The 23,201-nt window shown below is 39.0% G+C and overlaps 1 protein-coding gene across 1 annotated transcript in view; it reads left to right on the forward strand.

Annotated features, from left to right (window-relative positions):
* LOC129774361 (uncharacterized) overlaps positions 1-23,201 on the forward strand; it is a 404,070-nt gene that overhangs the window by 324,954 nt on the left and 55,915 nt on the right. The window contains exon 5 of the mRNA XM_055778092.1: positions 20,962-21,255. Within this exon, the coding sequence (XP_055634067.1) occupies positions 20,962-21,255 (294 nt within the window). The remainder of the gene's footprint in view (positions 1-20,961; positions 21,256-23,201) is intronic.

The raw sequence follows: 23,201 nt of genomic DNA on the forward strand, positions 1-23,201 counted from the left end.
CGATATGCGACTTAATTTGATAATGGTATATAAAATCGAGTTTTTACATTTTATGCGATTTCAAATATACACGATACATATTTTGATGGATATTATATGCGATTATGATTTATTCGGATTTCTTGTAAGACTTGGCACGTGCAAAATTATACGATTTAATGTTTGCTGGGCATTTTCATTGTTCCCATACGGCAATACGGAGGTATAATAAGGATATAATTCTGATACGTGCATTTTCGGCGAGAAAATGTAGCCGATATTGGGCTTCCGAATCATGGTTCTGCTTGACATATGTGTTTATTAGTACGGTCGAAAATATAGATTGGTAGTATTTACCAAAAAATTCGTTATATTTACTAATTATTTCTCTCAGTGTATTTTTATGTAGAAGCCCTTCGTGTAGAACTCAGTTGGCCATGACACATGATGGAAAAAATATATTATTCGATGTAAACATGCGTTGGAAAAAGAAAACGATTTTAGGCGAGTTATCAATTCATCAATTTATCAAACAATCAATTGTCCATAAAATCAATTGATCTATTTGAACAACGTGTGAAAATTGAAACCTGTTCGTCAAACAGCGAACCCGCGCTGTAGAAGTACAGCTACCTAAAGTCATTATTCGCATCACATATGAGTCAGAGTGATGTCATTTTCTCACACCGCTTCTCGCATCATCTCCGCCATCATCATCACATCGGGTGCAGCATCGGGCGCTGGAATCTGTCTGTTCTTTCATCCCAGTTTCCCACGAACCCAAATAAACACACAGCCACCGATTTGTGTTGGGCACACATGAACTTCAGATTTTATTTGCATCCCTCTCACACTCTGCACTCTTATATTTTCCTCCGGTTCCCGGGCGTCATAAAGTGACCGGTTACGGTTGCTACCGGGGCGAATTCCCACCGTTCGAGAGGCGAAGCGGGAGGCGCGCAATACTATCGTCAATTTTCTGCTCCATCACCGCGCGAATCAACTGCTGCTGCACGTGTACGAGCTTAATTAGCGCACACTTCTTCCCAGACTCTGAGCCAAACAGACATAAAAAAAAAGAGAATAAAAACCCGAAATCTTAAGTTACTTTACTTCGGGCAATAATTTTACACCACTTCTGCATATTATTTTGGCTCGTAAATCTTATCTTCTGCTGTTGTCTGCTCTTCCGGGGGAGGTTGTCATCTTTCATTTTTCCACGAAAAGAGTTGGTCTCACCGTCGCGAATAGAAAGGCGGCGTGGCGTGGGTGTGTCCAAAAATCACCGCCCATTAATAATTCCTCTTTGTTTCCAGTGAAAACAATTAGGGCGCAATGTTGTTTACATTTGGATTATCGAAATTGGCGGCGCGCAAGAAACAACAACAGCAGAGCGGCGGAACGTTCGGTTGTCCGTGGTTACGCACCTAGATGATATCCGCGCGCGTGGTGATTTTATTTTGCGCGCGTAACATCATCGGAGAGCAGTTTTGCGGCTGCTACTGCGGGGGTGAACCGATTCGGTATTGTTTTGGAGCGATCAGTTTCGATTGTCGCGTCGCGCAGTGTGGGGGGATTTTTGGTGATTTGATTTTGGGATTTGTGTAGATTTCGCGCTGTTTTTACGCGCTTGTGTTTGTCTCGTGATATAAGTTTTATTGTGCAATACGATGGAGTGAGTTTAATATTAAAAATGGTGCTTGTGCTTTTTTTATCTAGCTGGAAAGCATATTGGAGATAAATTGTCATCCCGGAATCAAAAGTAGTGATAAAAAGCAAAGGTCTCCAATATGAATTCTATTCAACTGATCGAATGCATATAGTATAATTCTCCATAAATCATTCGAAGGTTCTCATGGCGGCAACAAGTGCCCTGTGAATCGTTAGTGTTGCTAAGAATGAATCGTTGAATACCGGTGGAGTTATCTATAAATACCGCTCTCAATGACCAATATGGTGTCCAAGTATTCGGATTGTTTGGAAGGTATTAGTTGTACAAGTACTGTTGGCATTATGTTGAAGCTGGCAAACTAGTTAACTAAATTCCTGGTCTGTTTTGTAATAGATCACAATTCGATGGCAATGGACATATTCGGAAAATATATATAATATATTTTCTTCTATTTTCAGTTGTTTATATTTGCTAATTTTGGGTCAATTCGTTCAATCAGTTCTCTGGAAATAAATTGCTAGAATAAATTTGTACATTCTTTCGGGTCGATTTTTTTTTATTCACTGACCTTTCTCATTTTTTAAATTGAGAACCAGATCTACGGGTTTACCCATTCCTCAAATGGAAAAAAAAATATTATTTAGAATTTTATTATTTGGACTGCTTGGGCAAAATATGAAACTTGAGGCCAAACAAACTACCTTAGTAATTGAATTTCTAGGGATTCATGTTATTAATTAGAATCCTTGAGTTATCATTGATTCAGTTTATTTTTGCTTTTTCAATACATGCTTGTTTTATGTTTCCTCCAGTGTTTGTAATTGAACATCGAACGCAATAATTTTTCTCAACTAAGTCATCATAAATGATAGTTGAATAATTAAAGTTATTGAAGGCAAAAAATGCAAAATATTTTATTGTTGCCATGCACACTTCAACTTCCCCAATATTTCCTACCGTGTTTGCAAATGGAACATCGAACGCAATAATGTTCCTGAACTAAATCCTCTTATGGTTAAATGATTAAATAATAAAAGTTGTGTGGGCTCGTTTCGGTAAGCATGAAAAGTAAACCTGTAAAATTATGTGATGGGGAATCTACATAATTCATGTTTACTTTTCATGCTTACTAATACCCACACAACTCTAAATATTTAACCACTTAACTATGTGAGGATTTAGTTCAGGATAATTATTGCATTCGATGTTCCTTTTGCAAACACGGTAGGAAATATTGCTGGAAGTTGAAGTGTGCATGGCAATAATAAAATATTTTGCATTTTTTGCCTTCAATAATTTATCGCTCCGTTCATCGTTTAAAATCATTTCGAATGTTACTTTAGTTTACCGACGAAATCTGTATGATTTAATTTATTTATTTATTGCTTCATCTAATCAACTTAAACAGCCAGAACCATGTTTAACCCTTTGCGGTCGTTGTCTGCTCTCAGCCACCATAGCAAGGAACCATACTGAATACTTTATCCAATGATCTAATAGTCTACATTTTTCTAAACGAAATTCAATGCCTAGTGAACTTTTTCACGAATGTATACGAAGTTTCCATGAATAATAACGGTAACTGTATTCGGTATAAACAAAATATTATTAGCGTGGAAAGATAAGAGGATCTCTTTCAAGGGAAATTAATTCCGACCGCAAAAGGATAAGTTAATTCGTTTCCGAGTTTATTATTTACGCTATCTTAGTTCATTAGGTTTCATTTACGTTTTTTATTTTCCATCGTACCTTCACTTTTTTTTCATTTTTTTTAAATTTTAATATGTTCCATTTTCCAATTTTTTCATAATTTTTCAAATTCCAATTTTTTATTTTTTTAAAGAAAATAAAAAAAAATCATTTATATTTCATATTTTAAAACTGTTTTTTCAAAAATTTTCCAAATTCCATTTTTTTATATTTTTTCAAAAAATATAAAAAAATCATTTATATTTTTAATTTTTAAACTTTTTGAAATTTTCATCCACGTTTTTTTATATTTTTCAATGCAATGCTCAATGTTTTCAATTCTTCAATTGTGCATTTTCTAATTTTTAATTTTCTCAATTTTCGATATTTCTATTTAGATTTTTTTTTTCTTCAATCCTAATTTTTATAATACAATCAACTCTCCCTTACTCGATGTTCTGTAACTCGATATTTTCCCTAACTCGATGAATTTCATGGCACCTTTGATTTTGCATGCATTCTTCTCTCCCTAACTCGATACCTCCCTTACTCGATGCCTCTCTTACTCGATGGGCTTTGTTTCATTTTTCCATGGATTTTTACCTCGCTAACTCGATTGATTTTCGCGTACTTGTTTTTGTGCGTTTCTAGCTGTCATTTCAATTGCTCTTGAAAGTGAAGACGAAGTGTTCGTATTATCAAGGATTTTTTGTTTTCAAGTATGGAAAACCAGGGAAAACCTTTCAAGCGAACGATTAAAACGCTAACCATAGCGCAACGTTTGAGCATCATCGAGCAGGTCGAAAAGGATGGGCGAAAGGTGTCTGAAGTTTCAAAAGATTTCAGTATTGCACAAAGTACGGTGTCAACACTATTCAAGCAAAAGGAAAAATGGCATCGGATGGGAAAATTCAATGTGGACAAAAAGCGTATAAGGTTGGTTGGGAACGAGAAGCTGGAACGGTCAATGGAAATTTTTGTCAATCAAGCCAGAGAGAATAATTTACCTCTCTCAGGTTCTACTCTTCGGGAGAAGGCTTGCGAATTTGCCCAGAAACTGGGAATTCTCAATTTTAGAGGAAGTTCTGGATGGCTAAGTAAATTTTTAAAACGTGCTCCCGTGGCCGAGTGGTTAGCGTCAAAACCTAACATGCCGGGGGTTCGGGTTCGATTCCCGTTCTGGTCGGGGAAATTTTTCTTCAAAGAAATTTCCTCTGACTTGCACTGTGGTCACGCGTATTCTAGAGCTTGCCACTCAGAATACATTCAAGGCGTGTTATTTGGCATAGAAATCTCAACTAAGTACTAATGAAAATGACGCAAGTAATACTACGTTGAGACGGCGGAGTTCCTCTAGGAAAGTTAGTGCCATATAAGAAGAAGAAGGACATATTCGGCACACAGGACGCTTGTAGATACCGTTTTTGGTTCTTACAGTAACCACTCTGACGACTCCATCATTTCCTGGATGCACCTTAGTAATTCTTGCCAAGGGCCAATATAGGGGTGGTTGATTATCCTCACGTAGAACAGCCAAATCCCCAACATTAATGGAAATGTGTTGCCGGTGTTTGTTAATCATTTGCATCTCGGTGAGGTATTCCTTACTCCATCTCTGCCAATATCGCTGGAATAATTGCTGCCTTTGCTGGTAGTGGGTTAAATAGGCGATTCGTAGGGATGGCGCGCAGATCGGTTTCGGGGAGTGCCGTCATGGTAGAGCCAATAAGAAAATGGGCTGGAGTCAGCACATCAACATCTAGAGGGTCATCCGAAAGCGGAACTAATGGCCTTGAATTGAGTGCTGCTGTAATCTGAACGAGAAGAGTAGAGAAATCCTCAAAGGATAGGTGATACGAGCCGATTTCCTTTTTGAGGGCACTTTTAACAGTGCGCACTGCAGCTTCCCACAAGCTTCCAAAGTTAGGAGCCCGTGGGGGTATAAAATGCCATGAAATACCTTGTTGCGCTAGCTCATTTCCAATCATAGCGAACTGTTTTTTAAAAATTCAGCGTCTTATATAAACCATATAACTCATGCTTGGCTCTTTCCATTCATTATCCAATTGAGAGGGAGCAGCATCATCCCAGCCAGATTGCAGTAAAGATAGTTTCTGCATTATGATTTTTCCCTTCACAATTACCGGAGAAATTAAACCGAGAGGATCAAACAGTTTCGCGATGGTAGAGAGGATACTTCGCCTTGTCCAATCCTTCACGTTATTGACTGTATCGAAGGCAAAACTCAACTGATCAGATCTTGGATCCCATGTAACACCAAGTGTCTTTACTTGTTCCGTGGAAACTAAATCGAAGCTTATTTCCAATCCTTTACCCAATTTTTCCATTGGCAATCCCTCCAAAACTTTTGGACAATTTGAAATCCACTTTCGGAGTGAAAAACCTCCTTCCTCAGCCAAATCTTGTAATTCTTTTCGCAGAAATGTTGCCTCATTAATGCTCGAAGCTCCGCTAATCAGGTCATCTATATAAAGGTCATTTTCAAGAACCACGCATGGCTCGGGATGTCTAGACCGTTCATCGTATGCCAGTTGCTTCAGTGTTCTTGTGGCGAGGAACGATGAAGGAGTCAAGCCATAAGTCACCGTGAGCAATTCGTATGTACCTATTGGATCTGACTCGGAAAACCGCCAAAAAATTCTTTGCAGATGCGTATCATCATCGTGTAGACGGATTTGTCTATACATTTTTTCCACGTCCGCAACGAGGGCGACTTTATGTTTACGGAACCGTAGTAATAGACTGAGAAGCTCATCTTGTATTACAGGACCTTTCAAAAGAGTATCATTCAGCGAGTATCCGCTATCGGTGGAAGCCGATCCATCAAATACGACCCGTAACTTAGTTTTTTTTTTTTTTTAACCAAAATATATATTTTTATTAAGGCTCAAATGGCGTCAACCTGACGGGGCCGGGAGTTCAATATTTCGACAATGTTTGCCTTATAACTATGTTAGTAATATGTAACCGATTACTCGCGGTTGGCTCGAGGTTAGTATTACAAGTGTTTTCGTAATTGTGATGTTGCTGTCTTCAATGATCTGTACCTGTGCCCGACACGGGATACTTCCTATTGGGATGCAGCTGACCATTAATCAGCAACGCCCCCCTAGTCTGTACCTCATATCTAGCGTGGTGCGTCTTCTCGAGGAATCCAGGATAGAATGGTCACTAGCCGGCGCAATCATCAGCTCGTGTAGAGTTGTCATGAGCGATACAACCTTTGGCTTTTGTTGAATCATCAGTGGACTGCACAACCTTTGGCCCGTGTATCTGTAAAGAGTGTGTGTATGTATTGCCGCGACTAGTAAAAGTTTATAGATCGAATAGGAGGGATACGAAACAGGGACACAACGAAGGAAAAATCATTAAACGTTGACATCGGCGTTCCTGAGGAACAGGTATAGATGAAGCAGAAGATCACGATCCCGGCTACCTAAGATATCCCGGACGGGGATCTCCGATTGTCTGCCTTTTGCTCTCAGTGCTCTAGAGAGCTGAGAGCGAGCAGCATGGAACCGGATACACGACCAGACAATATGCTCGATGTCGTGGTAGCCATCGCCACAATCACAAAGATTGTTTGCTGCGAGCCCAATTCGATAGAGATGCGCGTTTAGGTTGTAGTGATTGGACATAAGCCGAGATATCACGCGAATGAAATCACGACCGACATTCAATCCCTTAAACCAAGCTTTCGTCGAAACCTTAGGGATAATCGTGTGTAACCAACGACCGAACTCATCTTCACTCCACATGCGCTGCCAACTAACGAGTGTGTCCTGACGAGGAATGTGAAAAAATTCATTATAGGCAATTTGCCTTTCAAAAAGTGTGCCTTCTGAAGCGCCCACCTTAACTAGCGAGTCCGCTTTCTCATTCCCCGGAATCGAGCAATGAGAGGGAACCCATGCTAAGGTAATCTTGAATAATTTTTCGACCAAAACACTCAATAGTTGTCTTATTCTTGTTAGGAAATAAGATGAGCATTTATCAACTTTCATTGAGCGGATTGCCTCTATTGAGCTGAGACTGTCTGAAAAAATAAAATAGTGGTCGATGGGCAATGTTTCAATGATCCCTAATGCGTAATATATCGCACCCATTTCTGCGACATACACGGAACAAGGATCTTTGAGTTTGAAAGAGGCACTGGAATTTTCATTGAAGATGCCGAAGCCAGTGGACCCGTTTATGCATGAACCGTCAGTAAAGAACATTTTATCAGATCTAACTTTCCCATATTCTGCCGAAAATATCTCCGGAATGTAATCGGAGCGTAGATGATCTGGGATTCCATGGATCTTTTGTCGCATGGACAGATCAAAATTGACAGAGGAATTGCAAAAGTATGGGAAGCAAACTTGGTTGGAGATGCCCGGTGAAGGGTGCACTTCATGGGTAAGGTACTCATGGTATAGAGACATAAAACTTGACTGAGGAGTCAGTTGGAGTAGATTTTCGAAGTTATCAATCACCAATGGATTCATGATCTTGCAACGGATGAGAAATCTGTAGGATAATTCTGTGAACAGAAGAGTAAGCGGGGGTACTCCTGCCAAAACTTCGAGACTCATCGTATGTGTCGAATGCAAACACCCCATGGCTATACGCAAGCAACGATATTGTATCCTCTCCAGCTTGAGAATATGAATCCTGGCAGCTGATCGGAAGCAAAAACTGCCTTATTCTAACACTGATAATATCGTTGTTTTGTATAACTGAATGAGGTCTCCTGGATGGGCACCCCACCATGTTCCGGTTATTGTTTGGAGAAAATTGATTCTTTGCTGGCATTTCTGTTTCAAATACGCAATGTGTATTCCCCAGGTACATTTAGAGTCAAAATATACTCCAAGGTATTTGAAAAACATCGAGTGCTTGATCGTTTTGCCGGATAGGTGAAGCTGGAATTGGGCGGGTTCGTGCTTCCTAGAAAAAAGGACCATTTCAGTTTTCTCCGTAGAGAATTCGATACCCAGCTTGAGAGCCCACGTGAACAGGTTGTTCAGGGTATCTTGCAAGGAATTTTGCAGAACGGCGGGATTAGTACCCGTGATGGAAATAACTCCATCGTCTGCAAGTTGTCTCAACGTGCAATCTCTAGTTAGACAATCATCCATATCATTGACGTAAAAACTGTACAAGAGGGGGCTTAGGCAGGAGCCTTGTGGGAGGCCCATAAAACTGTAACGAGAAGATTTCAAGCTGCCATGATTGAAAAACATGTGCTTTTCTGAGAGTAAATTGTATAGGAAATTATTCAGAATTGGTGAAAGTCCACGATTATGAAGTTTCTCTGAGAGAAACTTCATAACTTAGTTGTAGTGCTTGAATTTTTAATGACGGGGTGGTGAGGCAAATAATATGCTTTTTTATCCGTGGATCCCCTAGCTTCTGATTGTAAATCTTCTTCTGTATCTTTTTTCATGTGACCAAGCCTAATATATTCAGCCATGAATGCATGGTATTCCTTTTTTAATGATATGTCCCGTTGCAAGCGTCTTTCCAGTTTGAACCTTTCCAATGCCATTATTTTTGATTCACCCAGCATATTTCCGAAATGAACATGTTTGGGTAGTCTTACTATGTAGCGACCATCGTCAGCACGCGAGTGAGTCTTAACAAAAGATTCTTCGCAGTCTGGTTCCTGCTTAGACCAAGGCGGTTGATCATCATAGCTCTCTGTTTTCCAAAATTTTTCCATCAGACTCTCTAGATTATCCGGAGTTGTCGCGGCATGACAGTTACGTTACGATCCAATATAATATAATATTAAAGCAATATTAAAAAATCCATTCCCATTGTGTAATCTGTCACTCGAGAACCTATTGTAGCGTTAACTGCATGTCTTGCTCGGGATTCAACCTGGCCAATTCCATAAATTGGAACATTTATCGCACGTCGTTTCAACTTCAGCATCCTTTCGCTCATAATATTCACCTGAGATCCATTATCGAGCAATGCTCTTGCCAAATGTTTGTTACCATCTCTATCCTGCACAATCAATACCACCGTTGAAAGAAAAATGTTCGATGGTCCAGATTTGGTCCCAATACTAAATGAACTAACTGTCGATTCATCCATTGCTTCCGTTTGATCAGCAAATGTACTTCCTGTACCTCCAGTTGCCAAATTCGTTGCCATGCCTCGTATATCGTTGCTTTTATTTACTGTGGAATTCATGCTATCGCTGTGCCCCAGTGGATATCCGGGATGAATCAACGTATTGTGCCTTTTTCCACACGTTCTACAATTAAATTTAGAGTTGCCGTCTCGAGCCCAATGCCCTGATCGAAAGCAATTACTACACAAGCGCTTGTTGTTTACTATATTCATTCTTTCAGATAGATTCATCGTCTGGAATTTAGTACAACGTGAAGTATAATGAGCATCGCCGCAACATTGACATGCTGGTACATCATTCACAGCATTTGTGGCACTATATGAAACAATATTGGTACGTTTTATGTTCGATCTTGTGGGATGATTTTTGCTTTCGGTACAGTTTGATGATATGGCGTCCAATATTCGAGTCCTTTTCTCTAGAAATATATATGGTATTGCGTGATCGCTGTCTAGAGTGAATCTAAAAATAGGAATTTATTGAGTCAAGTTTTCTATGCCTCTCGCCTGAAGCAGTGTTACATGCTTTTTACCTTTGTTTATTTTTTAGAGGTTTTAATCTTAAAAGAACCAAGCTAACAACGCATACTTGACAGACAAAAATATAGGAAGTTGTTTTCAGCACACGACCGCATCGTTGGCGCAGGACTACGAAATTATATTAGTTCAAATCGCTTGTTTATCTTTTCGAATATTATTTTAGAATGTCTCGAAATTTCAGAATTAACTCTTTAGTAGAATGTTTTGGTAGCTCCAAGGGGCCGGTGGTTTATGTGGTTTTGTAGAATCATTAGAGATGGTTAAAACACTGCCTTCGGGAGAACAATACACAAGCTGGTCATGCATCGCAATTTGTTTTCTCAAGTTAATGCGAGCACTGCACCAAATATCCAACGCGAACGTTTTACTCTTTTCGGTCTTGTCGATGTTGGTGTTTTTCTCAGATGACACCTACTCGGTCACCACCATCATTTGACATTTCAAATAACTGAAACACAAAACAGTTATAACAACTTCAATCTACTTTCGGCAACGCATAAAGACAACAAAAATGTGTGCAAAAATACAAGTTTCTAGCAAAAACGCTGTGTGTGAAATCAGCATTAACGAAGGTTCATTGCCCGCTGGAAGGCTCTCTCCGCAGTGTCCGTTCACATGTTGCAGTGCTTGTTGTCGCGTTTTTCAGCGTCAAGGCCATGGACTGTATTAGCGGGATTAACGGTTTCGAAATAAACTCATTTCTTCCGTTCGATATCAATGGAGCGAAAGGTTTTTTTTCTTGGAACTGTTCTAGCGCTTGGAAAATGAAATAGATTTTTATTTTTCTCCTAGTAGTTTATCAATTTTAAATGTTGATCGCAAAACGCATATAACCACTTCTTTTGGGTCCCTGATTGATTATTGCAAAACTCTCGGGCCAACGTCAAGCCAAGGCTAGTAATGGCAGAAAAGAAGAACCTAAAGATAGTCACTGTCCGTTAGGTAAACCATCATGCCTAGAAAAACATTCATCCCATCCTTCTACACAAAAATAAAAACACTACAATTCCTTGGCTCGACCGAAACAGCAATCAAGACAGGACTTCCCCGGCCTCTGGTTTAGTCACATTTTCATCGCTCAAAGAATTCAATTCCAAAGAATCTACAATTTTCTCTATTGTAATAGAAGCGTAGAAATATTTCCTATTAATTGATGCAATTAAAACATAGTCGATACACTACTTCCACTGCACAAAATTGCACTGCTGTTTTGTAATATCCCCCATTTTTTCATTCTTGCATCGAGTTGTGTAAGTATGTATGTGATATCAGCATTAGGAACGAATGTTGTCTGCTCGCTTGCTGGATTGAGACAATGATTTCAAATCGCAAAAGGACTTATTTATACCAAATAAGTTGAAAACGGGCAGAAACGAATGCGTTAGTTGCCCGGTATTGGCGGTACAGATCGACAGAACATATGTATGGGAAAATGTAAATGCTTCCAAGTTTTTTTTTAATTTAAACCATTTTCGGATTTGGGAATCATAGAACATCAAACAAACCCTTGAAAATATTCGAATCTACTGGAATTCATAAAAACGTTACCTGTTTTCTGATTTGTCACCCTTACTGAAAGACATGATTCTTCGTCAAAAAAAAAAAAAAAACACCCGAAAAAAAGTTGTGAGCATCGTACGTCTTCAATAGCAGCCGAGATTTGGTAACCCTATCGGTAATATTTTTATCATTTAAACTTTCGTCAGGCTTTGGCTTCGATCAGCCCATCGTAGTTCGCATAAATCTCCGTCAAGTTTGCGACAACCTTATTGTCATCACCCCAGAAGCTCAAAAGCAAACGTCACGAGTTAAAACTGCGAAAAACGAGTAAACAGCTCCAAAAATGTCCCACACTGTGGATTCTCAGGAAAAAAAAGTTCAAAGAGGGGTCTACAAACTCGATCAATATGGCTTTACATACATCATACATTCTCAACCAAACTTGAACTGCTCCATTCGATCCCCTGTTGTCGAAATGTTGGTTAAGGTACTTCAAGAAATTTCAACCGTTACTCTTCAGTGAATGAAGGACCGAACAAATTGCGAGTTGTCGTGTCTGACCGAAAGCAAGCAAACGAGATTGTTGTTGAAAAGCACTTCGTTCTCGAATATGGAGTGTTCATCCCATCCTATGTCATGGAAATTGGAGGAGTGATAACTGAATCGGGTCTGACAAGCGAAAAAATAAAAAGTGAAGGAGTTGGAAAGTTCAAGAAGCTCCACTCAATGAGAGTAAAAATCTTGAACTGTCTCCAACTCGGGAAGGTCTTCCATGAAGGGGAAAAAATATTTTTAATGCCGTCCGACTCGTTCCGAGTCCATTTTGCTGTTGCCGCCCCCCCTGACTACGTGATGGTGAACAAATTGAGGCTACCGGTGCGACTCTTGGAGTCAAACCCCATGACTGGTCCAAAAATGCAAGTCAGTTGGTCCTACAGCAGCTTATTGCGCCAACAAGGAGCACGGTGTCACTTGCGGAGAGCAGCATGTGGGCGAATCCTGCAGCCTGCTCCTGCTCTTCAAAAGAACGCTCGTAGCTCATTTTTTCGGAAATTTTAAAGGGCGCTTCTCCACCGGCCCAACAACAACAACCAATCTCCACAAACAATGTCTTCTCCACGCTGCCAGTCGACGAAATGGAAGCGGACACAGTCAACGAGGACAAACCGCTTATTTTTCAAGGGAATCCCCGGCGCAAAAATGTGTCCACTCCCAATGTTCAACGACAGGTCCCATCAATGATACCTCCTGTTAGCTTGACGAATTTACGAGATTTAGATTTACAACCAGAGAGCGCAGCGAGTAAAATGATGATGTTTTGTTTCTTGGTATGAAATTCATTCAAATTTGTTACAAAAATCCGAATTTTCCTTCAAATTTCCCGGATTCAAGTATGTCAACGCTGAAAATGCTAGAAAATCATCATTTCACAATGTGGAATGTATACTATAGAGAATGGCTTGGTATAAGTGTTTTGATGTCTGTTTTACAGTGGAATTGTCGTGGTCTTATCTTTAAGATGAATACGTTCATAACGTTTTTGATTCATAACGTTAAATGTGATGTTTTTGCTCTGACCTGAACACAAAACAATCACAAAAAAATGAAAGATTGCTAATGCTTATAACTCGAACATTTTTCAATGTATCGGAAAGATTTTTGCATCAATTGAAAGGAAATATTTCCACGCATCTATCACAATTAATGAAATGTTATTTTTCCAGAGATAAGCAATTGAATAACTGCAAAATGTCAAGCGCTATCTAAACGCTCTAACTGTCCCGTTTTGATTGGCCCGATTCACGGTTTCCCCAACACATCCAACAAAACCAAGGTGCCTTACATTACATGGCGTTTGTTCAAATTCTTTACTTACACAGCAACTATGTTGAATTCAATTGAATTCGAAAATTGTTTCATTCAATCAATAATTTAATCAATACAAACAAATGATTACTAAAATTTATAATCTTAAATATAATCCACCATTTTTTTGGAATTGACCTCCCACCTAACGGAGAACTTAAAGCTGTCGCTTGTCATGTAAATATCAGAGGGAAAGACCTCTGTACTGTTATCTTTTATTGACCTCCGAGAGGTATGGCTCGCCGCATGTAACTTGCTGACATGTGCTCACTCATACCTGATCTTGGCAGACTTCAACTTTCACGGAATCGCTCGGGGAGTTGAAGTTTTGAAGTCCCGTTCCGAACGGTACGTTTAGTCAGCCTCTTTTTTGAGTAGAGTAAATGATCTTGGTTTGTTTGATTTGCGGAGTTTTTACGTAACTAGTAAATGCAAATCGATTTTTCTTCATGAAAATCACAAATAATCGATACGAGTTTGGGTTTGTTGAAAAGCCCCAAGTCTGTAGTTGCTAATACTACCATAAGGCGTTGAAATTATTCAATTTTTTATGTTTTCTAACGATTTTCCTTAAAGAGAAATTATGATCATGGTTTGACCACCTTTTCTCATGGTTTGTCCGGTTTTAGAAATCCCCATTTTTGAATGAAAACATTCGAATTTTCGAGTAGATGTTGCATTTATCATTGCTTGAGTTTACTGTCATCATATTGATCCATTCATAATTTAGGCTTTCTTCAGAATATTGCCTTTTCTTAGACATTTTAAAAGTGTTCACCTCAACACACTCAACACAGAGAAACTTTATTTCTGCTATGCGCGAAGGACACAATAACAAAGTGCAGTGCTCCAAGCGGTTCCTGTAGAAATCATGTGTTCATCAAAATGCGTTAATTTAATAGTTTAGCTATGTAAATCTGATACAAATGGTGTGCAAGCATAATGTTTACAATATTTGCAAGTGTTATAATCCAGAAAAGGTCTGAAAACGTGCCAAATAATGATCTGGTGATCGATTAAAAGCTAGCTCGAAAGAGGGGCGCATTGACACCAATAGAAAGTGTATTTTATAATCCTTTAAAACATGTGATTCCGTAAAAATATACTATAAAACTACTGTAAATCATGAAAAAGACAATTTTATTTATATGTTTTGAAACATTCGAATACCTGATTTGACGAAGGTGTGCTGAATTAGAGCATTCAAAAAAGTGGACAAACCATGATCATATTTTCGACTGGACAAACCAAAATCATTTACCTTACAATAATATTTATCCTACCCTACTGACACAAAGTTTGCTTATCCCAATTGAAGTCACTGTATAGAGAAACCGAATTTGATGCAGAAAACTGATTGATTTATCGCCATTATGTTGAACTGTAAGTTCTCCATTCCGTGAAAATAAAAAAATGGGTGGGTTATATCTATGATATAACCGCAAGGTTGACGTGGGATTACCTTAGCTTTGCAATTATTTGTTTGTATTGATTTAATTTTCGTTTGAATAAAACAATTTCCGAATTCAATTGAATTCAATATATTGCTTTGTGAGTAAAAAGATTGTATAATGCCATGTGAAGTCAATTCATGCATTTGGATAGATTATGTTCTTCGTTACAAGTAAATTTAATGACAGTCCTTTTACGTTTGGTATGATGACATCTTGGTTTTGAAGTCTGTGTTAGACAAACACATTTCAGTCGGAAGAAAAATGCCACCGATTTGCATGTATTTGCAATTCCGAGGTCTCCAGACACCTTCGTTTAGAAGTCTGTAATAGGTAAACACATTACAGCCGGAATAAAAATGCCTCCGAATTCCATGTATTTGCGATGCCAATTTCCCCGCACTCCTTGGATTTGAAGTCTGTGTTAGAGAAACACATTTCAGTCGGAAGAAAAATACACCCGATCTGTATGAATTTGCAATGCCAATTTCCCCAGACACCTTGGTTCTGAAGTTTGTGTTGTGGAAACACATTTCAGCCGGAACAAAAATGCCCCCGACTTGCGTGTATTTGGAATACCAACTTCCCCACGCTCCATGGATTCGAAATCTGTGCTAGGGAACCACATTTCAGTCTGAATAAAAATGACTCCGACTTGCATGTATTTGCAATGCCATTTTCCGCACGCTCCATGGATTTGAAGCCTCTGTTAGGGAAACACATTTCAGTATTTGCAAAGTGGATTCCCCCAGGCACATTGATTTTGAAGTCCGTGTTAGGGAGACACAGCTCGGTTGGAAAAAAAAATACCCCCTACTTGCATGTATATTTGCTAAGCGGATTCCCACAAGTACATTGAATTTGAAGTCTGTGTTCGGGACACCGTGAATCGGACCAATCAAAACTAGGCAGTTTGGGCGTTTAGATAACGCTTGACATTTTACAGTTGTTCAATCGTTTATCTAATGACAAATAACATTTTATTCATTGTGCTAGATGCGTAGAAATATTTCCTACTAATTGATGCAAACATCTTTCCGATCTATTGAGAAATGTTCGAGTTAGAAGCATTCGAAATCTTTCATTTTTTCCTGCATGTTCTGTGTTTAGGTTTTCATTTCACCCCCCATATACTCCGGTTAGACGTAGTCCCACGTCAAAAACAATGTTTGGGGTTTTCAGACAATGAGCAATGGTCTCCTATAATCGAATTGAGCAAAGGTCTTGATTCGTTGTCCAGCTAACAAAGAAGCTAACAAAGAATGTTAAATCGAAAACAGATCTAAACTTTATGCACAAGTACTATTTGGTTGATATTTTTACTAAATTAGTTCAATAAGCTTTTAAGCTTTCTACTTTGTTGCCTATTTGATTAAAAACATCAACAATTATGGAATAAAAATGTTTTTCAATTGAAGCGGATGAGAATCAAATTTCGGACAGAGTGAATTCAAATTTCGGACACTCTGTTTGCATAACGGTTTCTTGTGGTTTTAAGCTCAACTTATTTCTGTACAATTACTAATGCAATAAAATGATCAAACATGAGAAAAATTAAGTGTTCGGGTATTTTGGTTATTGTTTAAGGTATATTTGAAGATTTATTTTTCATTTTTTGAGTGAATTTTTGAATTTTGAACAATGATTATTACACTGTTGGCAGCTAGAAGCGTAGAAGTTGTCTGAAAATCGGTACCTTGATGGTGGTATCGGTTCTGAAGCAATGGCGTGTCGCAGAACGAATTCCTAAGAATATTTTGAAACTTAGGACAACACCTAAAGCGTTACATACGGGTTTTTGAAAATTAGAAAAATTTCCAAAATGGGTAAATCGGTCGATTATCTCCTGAGATATCGATACCACCAGCTGAAAAACATGGTTTCGAGAAAAACGCGTTTGAAAATACGTATAACAATACTATATCCCTTACGGTGATCTCATACTTTTGGCTGTAACATTCAAACGAAATCGAATATTGAAGAATCGTTTCAGAACAAAATTTCTGAGGCATAAGTTTCCCAAAAAATGCAAAAAAAAAAAATGGGTGGGTTATATCAATGATATAACCGCAAGATTGACGTGGGACTACCTTAGCTTATCAATCATTTGTTTGTATTGATTAAATTTTTGATGGAAAGAAACAATTCCCGAATTCAATTGAATTCAATATATTTGATTTGTGGGTAAAAAGATTGTGAAATGTCATGTAAGGTCAATTCATGCATTGTGATAGTAAATTTAATGACAGTCCTTTTACGGTTGGTATGATGCCTAGAACAAAATTTGTGAACGGGAGAATTTTCAAACGATTATTTTATTTTACATTTGCTTCTGAAGTTTGCTTCTCTCAAGTGTACGTACTTATCGAACCGCGAATTCGTTTGATTATATGAACTTCAGGCACTCAGTTCCGATTTTGACATGTATGTCGAACGCATATTGTTCAATGAATAGGCGTTATCGCAGCAAATGGTTAACAACATTTTGCCTAATCATCCAATGGTATGCGTAGAAATTCAATGAGCGGAAGATATGAAGGTATATCCTTCAATACAATAATGAATAACCGAGCCAAAGCGTTGTGTTCGTACTCGCTTCTGTAATCCGTGCTAGGAAAACACTTTGCGGAGTGCAAAAAAAAAATGCGGGTGCAGAGATACCCCGGACTTGCATGAATCAAAAACTTCAACTTCTACTTTTTATACTATAAAGAATTTAAACTTGAATGTTCATTCGTCTCTAATGTCTGCACGATTTTCCCAGGTGTCTAAGTTTAGGAGACCGTGTTAAGGAAACATATTCTAGTTTGCACAAAGGCAAGCGAGTACAAAAGTACTCGAAGCTTGCATTTATTTGCAGAGCCGATTTCCCCAGACATTTTGGTTTTGAAGTTTGTGTTAAGCGAACACATTTCAGTCGGAACAAAAATGCCACTGACTTGCATGAATTTACAATGCCAATTTCCTCAGACACCTTGGTTCTGAAGTCTGTGTTGGGGAAACACATTTCAGTCGGAACAAAAATTCCCCCGACTTATATGTATTTGAAATGCCAATTTCCCCACGCTCCTTGGATTTAAAGTCTGTGTTAGGGAAACACATTCCAGTCGGAACAAAAATACCCCCGACTTTCATGTATTTACAATGCTGATTTACCCAAGGCTGCTTGGGTTTGATGGCTGTGTTAGGGAAATCGTAGATCGGGCCAATCAAAATGAGGCAGTTATGCCGTTTAGATAACGCATAACATTTTACAGTTATTCAATTATTTATCTAATGAAAAATAACATTTTATTAATTGGGGTAGAAGCGTAGAAATATTACGTATCAATTGATGCAAACATCTTTCCGATCCAGTAAGAAATGTTCGAGTTATAAGCATTCGGAATCTTTCATTTTTTCCTGCATGTTCTGTGTTTAGGTTTTCATTTTACCCCCCATATACTCCGGTTAGACGTAGTCCCACGTCAAAAAAGAAAATTCGATATTTCGACCTTCCTGACCGGGGTCCCCTCTTATCTACAGAATAGTCTGTTTTGATTTCATCTGTTTCGTTCCTCCTTCAAAAATATATTCTATTGCGCTTAATTAACATGGTGTTTATTGTTATTAGTTACAATATTACTAGTGTATATTTCGCATCCATCCGCACACATCCGCTTTGCATGTTGACCCACACTGATTCTAAGGATTTCCTGAGGATTTCAGATTTTGGGGTGCAGCAGTACGGATAAAGGGTGTGTCACATCAAATTGCATCACGGAAAAAACACTGTAGAAATTTAATTTTTAGGAATTATATCTTCAGCTTTCGCTTTAAAATCAGATAAGAGTGTATAGATCACGTTGGCCATGCTTCACTGTCAATTTTTCGTAAATTTGGAAAAATGTCGTCGAACGAAAAAGAGCGTCGTGAACTAATCCTGTGCACTCATTTCGAGAATCCGGAGTTGTCACATCGGGACATCGGTAAGATGCTGAGAATCGTCCAATCCACGGTCAGCAGAGTACTAAAACGATACTTCGAGAACCTAACCATCGACCGGAAGGTAAAGAACGGCAAAAATGGATGCTCCGTCAGTGAAAAAGATCACAAGCGCGTAGTTAAGCAGTTTAGACGTGATCCGAGAAATTCGGTCCGGGATGTCGCCAATAAGCTGAATTTGTCAAGTTCATTCGTCCAGCGGACCAAGCAGCGGGAGGGCCTGCGTACATACAAGGTTCAGAAGGCTCCTAACCGCGACGAAAGGCAAAACATGGTGGGGAAGACGCGAGCCCGGAAGCTGTACACCGAAATGCTGACGAAGCCGCATTGCCTGGTAATGGACGACGAAACCTACGTCAAAGCGGACTTTCGTCTGCTGCCGGGCCTGTTGTTCTTCTCCGCAGAGGACAAATTCAGCGTTCCGGAGGAGATTCGCAAGCAGAAACTATCCAAGTTTGCCAAAAAGTACATGGTGTGGCAAGCGATCTGCTCTTGCGGAAAGCGGAGCGCCCCCTTCGTGATGACCGGCACGGTAAACGGGCAGGTTTACCTTAAGGAGTGCCTACAGAAGCGCTTACTACCACTATTGAAGCAGCACGATGGCCCGACCATCTTCTGGCCGGATCTCGCTTCGTGCCACTATTCAAAGGACGTGTTGGAGTGGTACGAAGCCAACGGGGTCACCTTCGTGCCAAAGGAAATGAACCCGCCCAACGCGCCGGAGCTTCGCCCAATAGAGAAATATTGGGCGATTATGAGCAGGCCCTCCGGAAGAACCCAAAAGTTGTCAGATCGGAGGCGGACTTCAAGAGAAAATGGATTTCTGTTCAAAAAAAACTACAACCTGACGTTGTACAGAACCTTATGGACGGGGTAAAGAGGAAGGTGCGAGCATACGGGCTTGGGCTCGAAGTATGAATAGAAAGAAAATGCCAAAAGTTGTTTAATAGTTTTTATTTTACTGTCTAAAATTTTCAAAAGGATCGGTCTACTGTGCGAATTCCTACAGCGTTTTTTCAGCGATGCAATTTGATGTGACACACCCTTTAGATGATCCTGCTCGAATGGCATCCAAAGCGTCTTCAACGTTGTCGTTATTATATTTACGCTTCGCATCCATAATAAACCTGAAACCATACATTGTAGTATCACCAATTTTAACTGTCCGAAATATGAATCGTAGGAAAAAAAAATCGATTCAAATTTCGGACATTTTATGTTATAATTTTTTGAAGAAAAATTACAATATACTTCATTACGTTTTATAATCAACTGTGAAACACTTACCAAGCAATAACAGTTGACTGATAACGATGATGATCAGTGATGAACTACGAGAGAAATTTAGCTATTAACAAACGGTTATATTCTACCTGCTCATGCTAAGCGCACATCAAAAACAAACAATAATGAGTAGTGCTGTTAGGTTTTTGCCTACTATGTTATAATTCAGAAGTAAATCTAATATAAAATGATAGTGAAACCAAGGGGACAATCTAAAGAATCAATTGTGATATTAATTATAAATATGATTCAGAACGGTACACTAATCTCTTCACAAACACACAACGCTAAACACAAGGCAACTTGCCCTATTTTCCCATCAAAAGTTGTCCACCAAGTTTATGTTTTCCGAAAAGATTCACATTACTCTGCACAATTTGCAAATATAAATTATTCAACGCCTCAGCTTACTGCGTCCGGTTGTCCAATGTGTCAAACCGAACGAACCGCTTGCATCCAAGCGTCGTTCCCCCGCAGCTCGGCTTGCATTCAATTAGATCATGGCGCGCGCTTGCTTCTCTTTGTGTGCCTCTGTCATCATCGCTCGCATCGCAAGCTCGCTTGCTTGTACAGAACGGGCGCACAACAAAGCTTCTGTTGGGCACGCGGCGGTCGCCATTCGGGCGCCAGCTGTCAATCGATTTCGCTTCCGCCGGCACATAACTTCTGAAACGCAGTTTTATTTTTCCGCTGGAGGAACTACAATGCGGGAAACTTACTCAATGGGTGTCTTCTTTTTGTGCTGTTACGTGCGTTAGTGGGGGCGCCCATTCTGTGTCTCTCACGCCGAGAATCGTTCTTATTGATTTCACTAACCTGCTTTCAATATCTCTCTATTTTTCTTTGCAGAGTGGAGCGTTCCAAGGTACGCGTATCGTTCTTCCAGAGCAGTAAACCCCAATCGATAAGCCCGCCCGAATCGCTTATCTTCGGCGGTCAGAATCTGATCCACTTTGGCAGTGGCGGCGGCGGAGGAGGCGGTGGGTATGATAACAACAACTCCCTGCTAGACTCGTCCTACATCACCTCGGCGGCGCTTAATCAGCAGTACGACTCGTTGCTGGTCGGACACAACAACCTCTCGTACAATCCGGACGATCCCGCAAGCATGGCGGCTGTTCTCGCGTACGACCGACAGATGAGGTGAGTTCTTAGTTAAAAAACAAGCCTTAGGGGCGAATCGTATTCATTTTTGAAAGACAACATTCCAAACACAAGTGTGAACTCTGTAGACCTACTTTAAGTTCCTTCAACCAGTTGCATAGCTCCCAAAGGGAGCACGCAAAGCGCAGGATATAATGTGGAATAATGACCTCGCTCGCTCGGTAACAACCCTTTCGTCCCGTGCCCAATGGTGTGTGAGGTCGGTAACCGTTTCGTCGTCGTCATCGCTAATGAATGGTGGCACTGTCATACATTTTATGTTTGCACTTGCTAACCTGCATTGGAAAAGGATGAACGGAATGCGAACTCTGCACAGTTAGGATTATGTTTGCTCTCTGTCTTGAAAGGGACCCATTTGTGTGCATGAAAAGTGGCTTCATTGATGGAGGGCAAACATTTGAGGCGTTTATCTTGCGCTAGTCAATGTTAAAATCGTCATTCACTACATTGTCGGTTTAATATTTGAGGAAATGAAACGCGTACCGTTTTGATGCATATTCCGAACACACTCAAATTCCGCACACTTCTTTTTGAAAACTAGATTTACTGAGTATCAATGTTATCAACAATTCAATAATGAAAACCCGATATTATTAAGGATATACCCTTCCGATTAACAATATTTATAGGTATCGAATCAACAACAATGATATTCGGCAAATTGAGTTTTTAAAATGAAGTGTTAGGAATTTGAGGCAAAACGGTACATGAAACAAACACTGTGTTTCGAAAATGACCCTCTGTCCACAGCAGGGTTGTCATAATAAAATCTGTGTTTTTGGTCTCAACAAAACTTTTTATCTGTGTTTTTTCTCAGAAAATCTGTATCAAGCTTTTGCAACTATTTATAAAACATAAACATAAGAACATTATAAAACATAAACATAAGAAGATACTTATCAGAAATTTACAAAAATTAAAGGAACCTTGTTCATCTTTCATATTCTGACAAAGTTAAACATCATTGCTTTATCATGTAAAAAAATGCGACCAAAGCACATGTCGAAATTTAATTCGACCGCGAAGGGATTTATAAGTTCAATCTTGGAACATAATCTTAGGTTAAGTATCATTCATTGGAATAGTTATTATGAATTTGACGATGTTTCTGGAACCAACCTAAAAAATTTTATTCACTATGCTTTATTAGGAAAAATATAAACAGTGTTATGAAGCTAGCCGATGACGCACACTTTTGCATCTTTTCGCCTTAGATTGAACATGAGAAAGCAGTACTACACTCTACATATGAATGCCAACATTACTCTCGTTCAGACTGATTCGAATGCTATATGAATTGAATTGGTGAGTTGGAAAAAAATATTATTGAGATCAAGCCATAACTAATCTTGGATCGTTATATTGAAAAACCTGTAAATCTGTATGAAAACCAAAAAAAATCTGTAATCTGTATATACAGATTCTTGGTTTCAAAAAGTCTGAAAAATCTGTATAAATACAGATTATTTTGTAGATATGGTAACCCTGGTCCACGGTAGCGCGATATAAAAATCGTGTTTGTGTTTACAGCAAAACAGCAACACAATAATATTCTAGCGAATATTATGAATGTATGAGGAAAAAGTAAATAAACCGTGTGTTTTTCAACTGTACTTTAAGTGCTATTTTTTCTCCAATTCTTTTGTAATTTATAAAAAACGAATACGTAGTGATAGAGTGAAGCTTAGTGAAGCAGTTTTTACTTCAGGAACCGTTTATTTATTGCGTTGGCATACAGTACAGACTCGAATAAGAGTACCTTCATTGAGACTGGCATGCTCAAATGCAGTTGTAAATTTTCATACATTGAATGAAAATTAATTTGTAATGTTGTTTGCATGGTCAGGTTACATAGTCCGGATCCGTGTATAATCATCACTAGAAGAACTCCTAAATCTTTTCACCAGAACCAAGTGGACCTCAAA

Source organism: Toxorhynchites rutilus, chromosome 1, assembly GCF_029784135.1.
Source record: "Toxorhynchites rutilus septentrionalis strain SRP chromosome 1, ASM2978413v1, whole genome shotgun sequence".
NCBI classification, from domain to species: domain Eukaryota; kingdom Metazoa; phylum Arthropoda; class Insecta; order Diptera; family Culicidae; genus Toxorhynchites; species Toxorhynchites rutilus.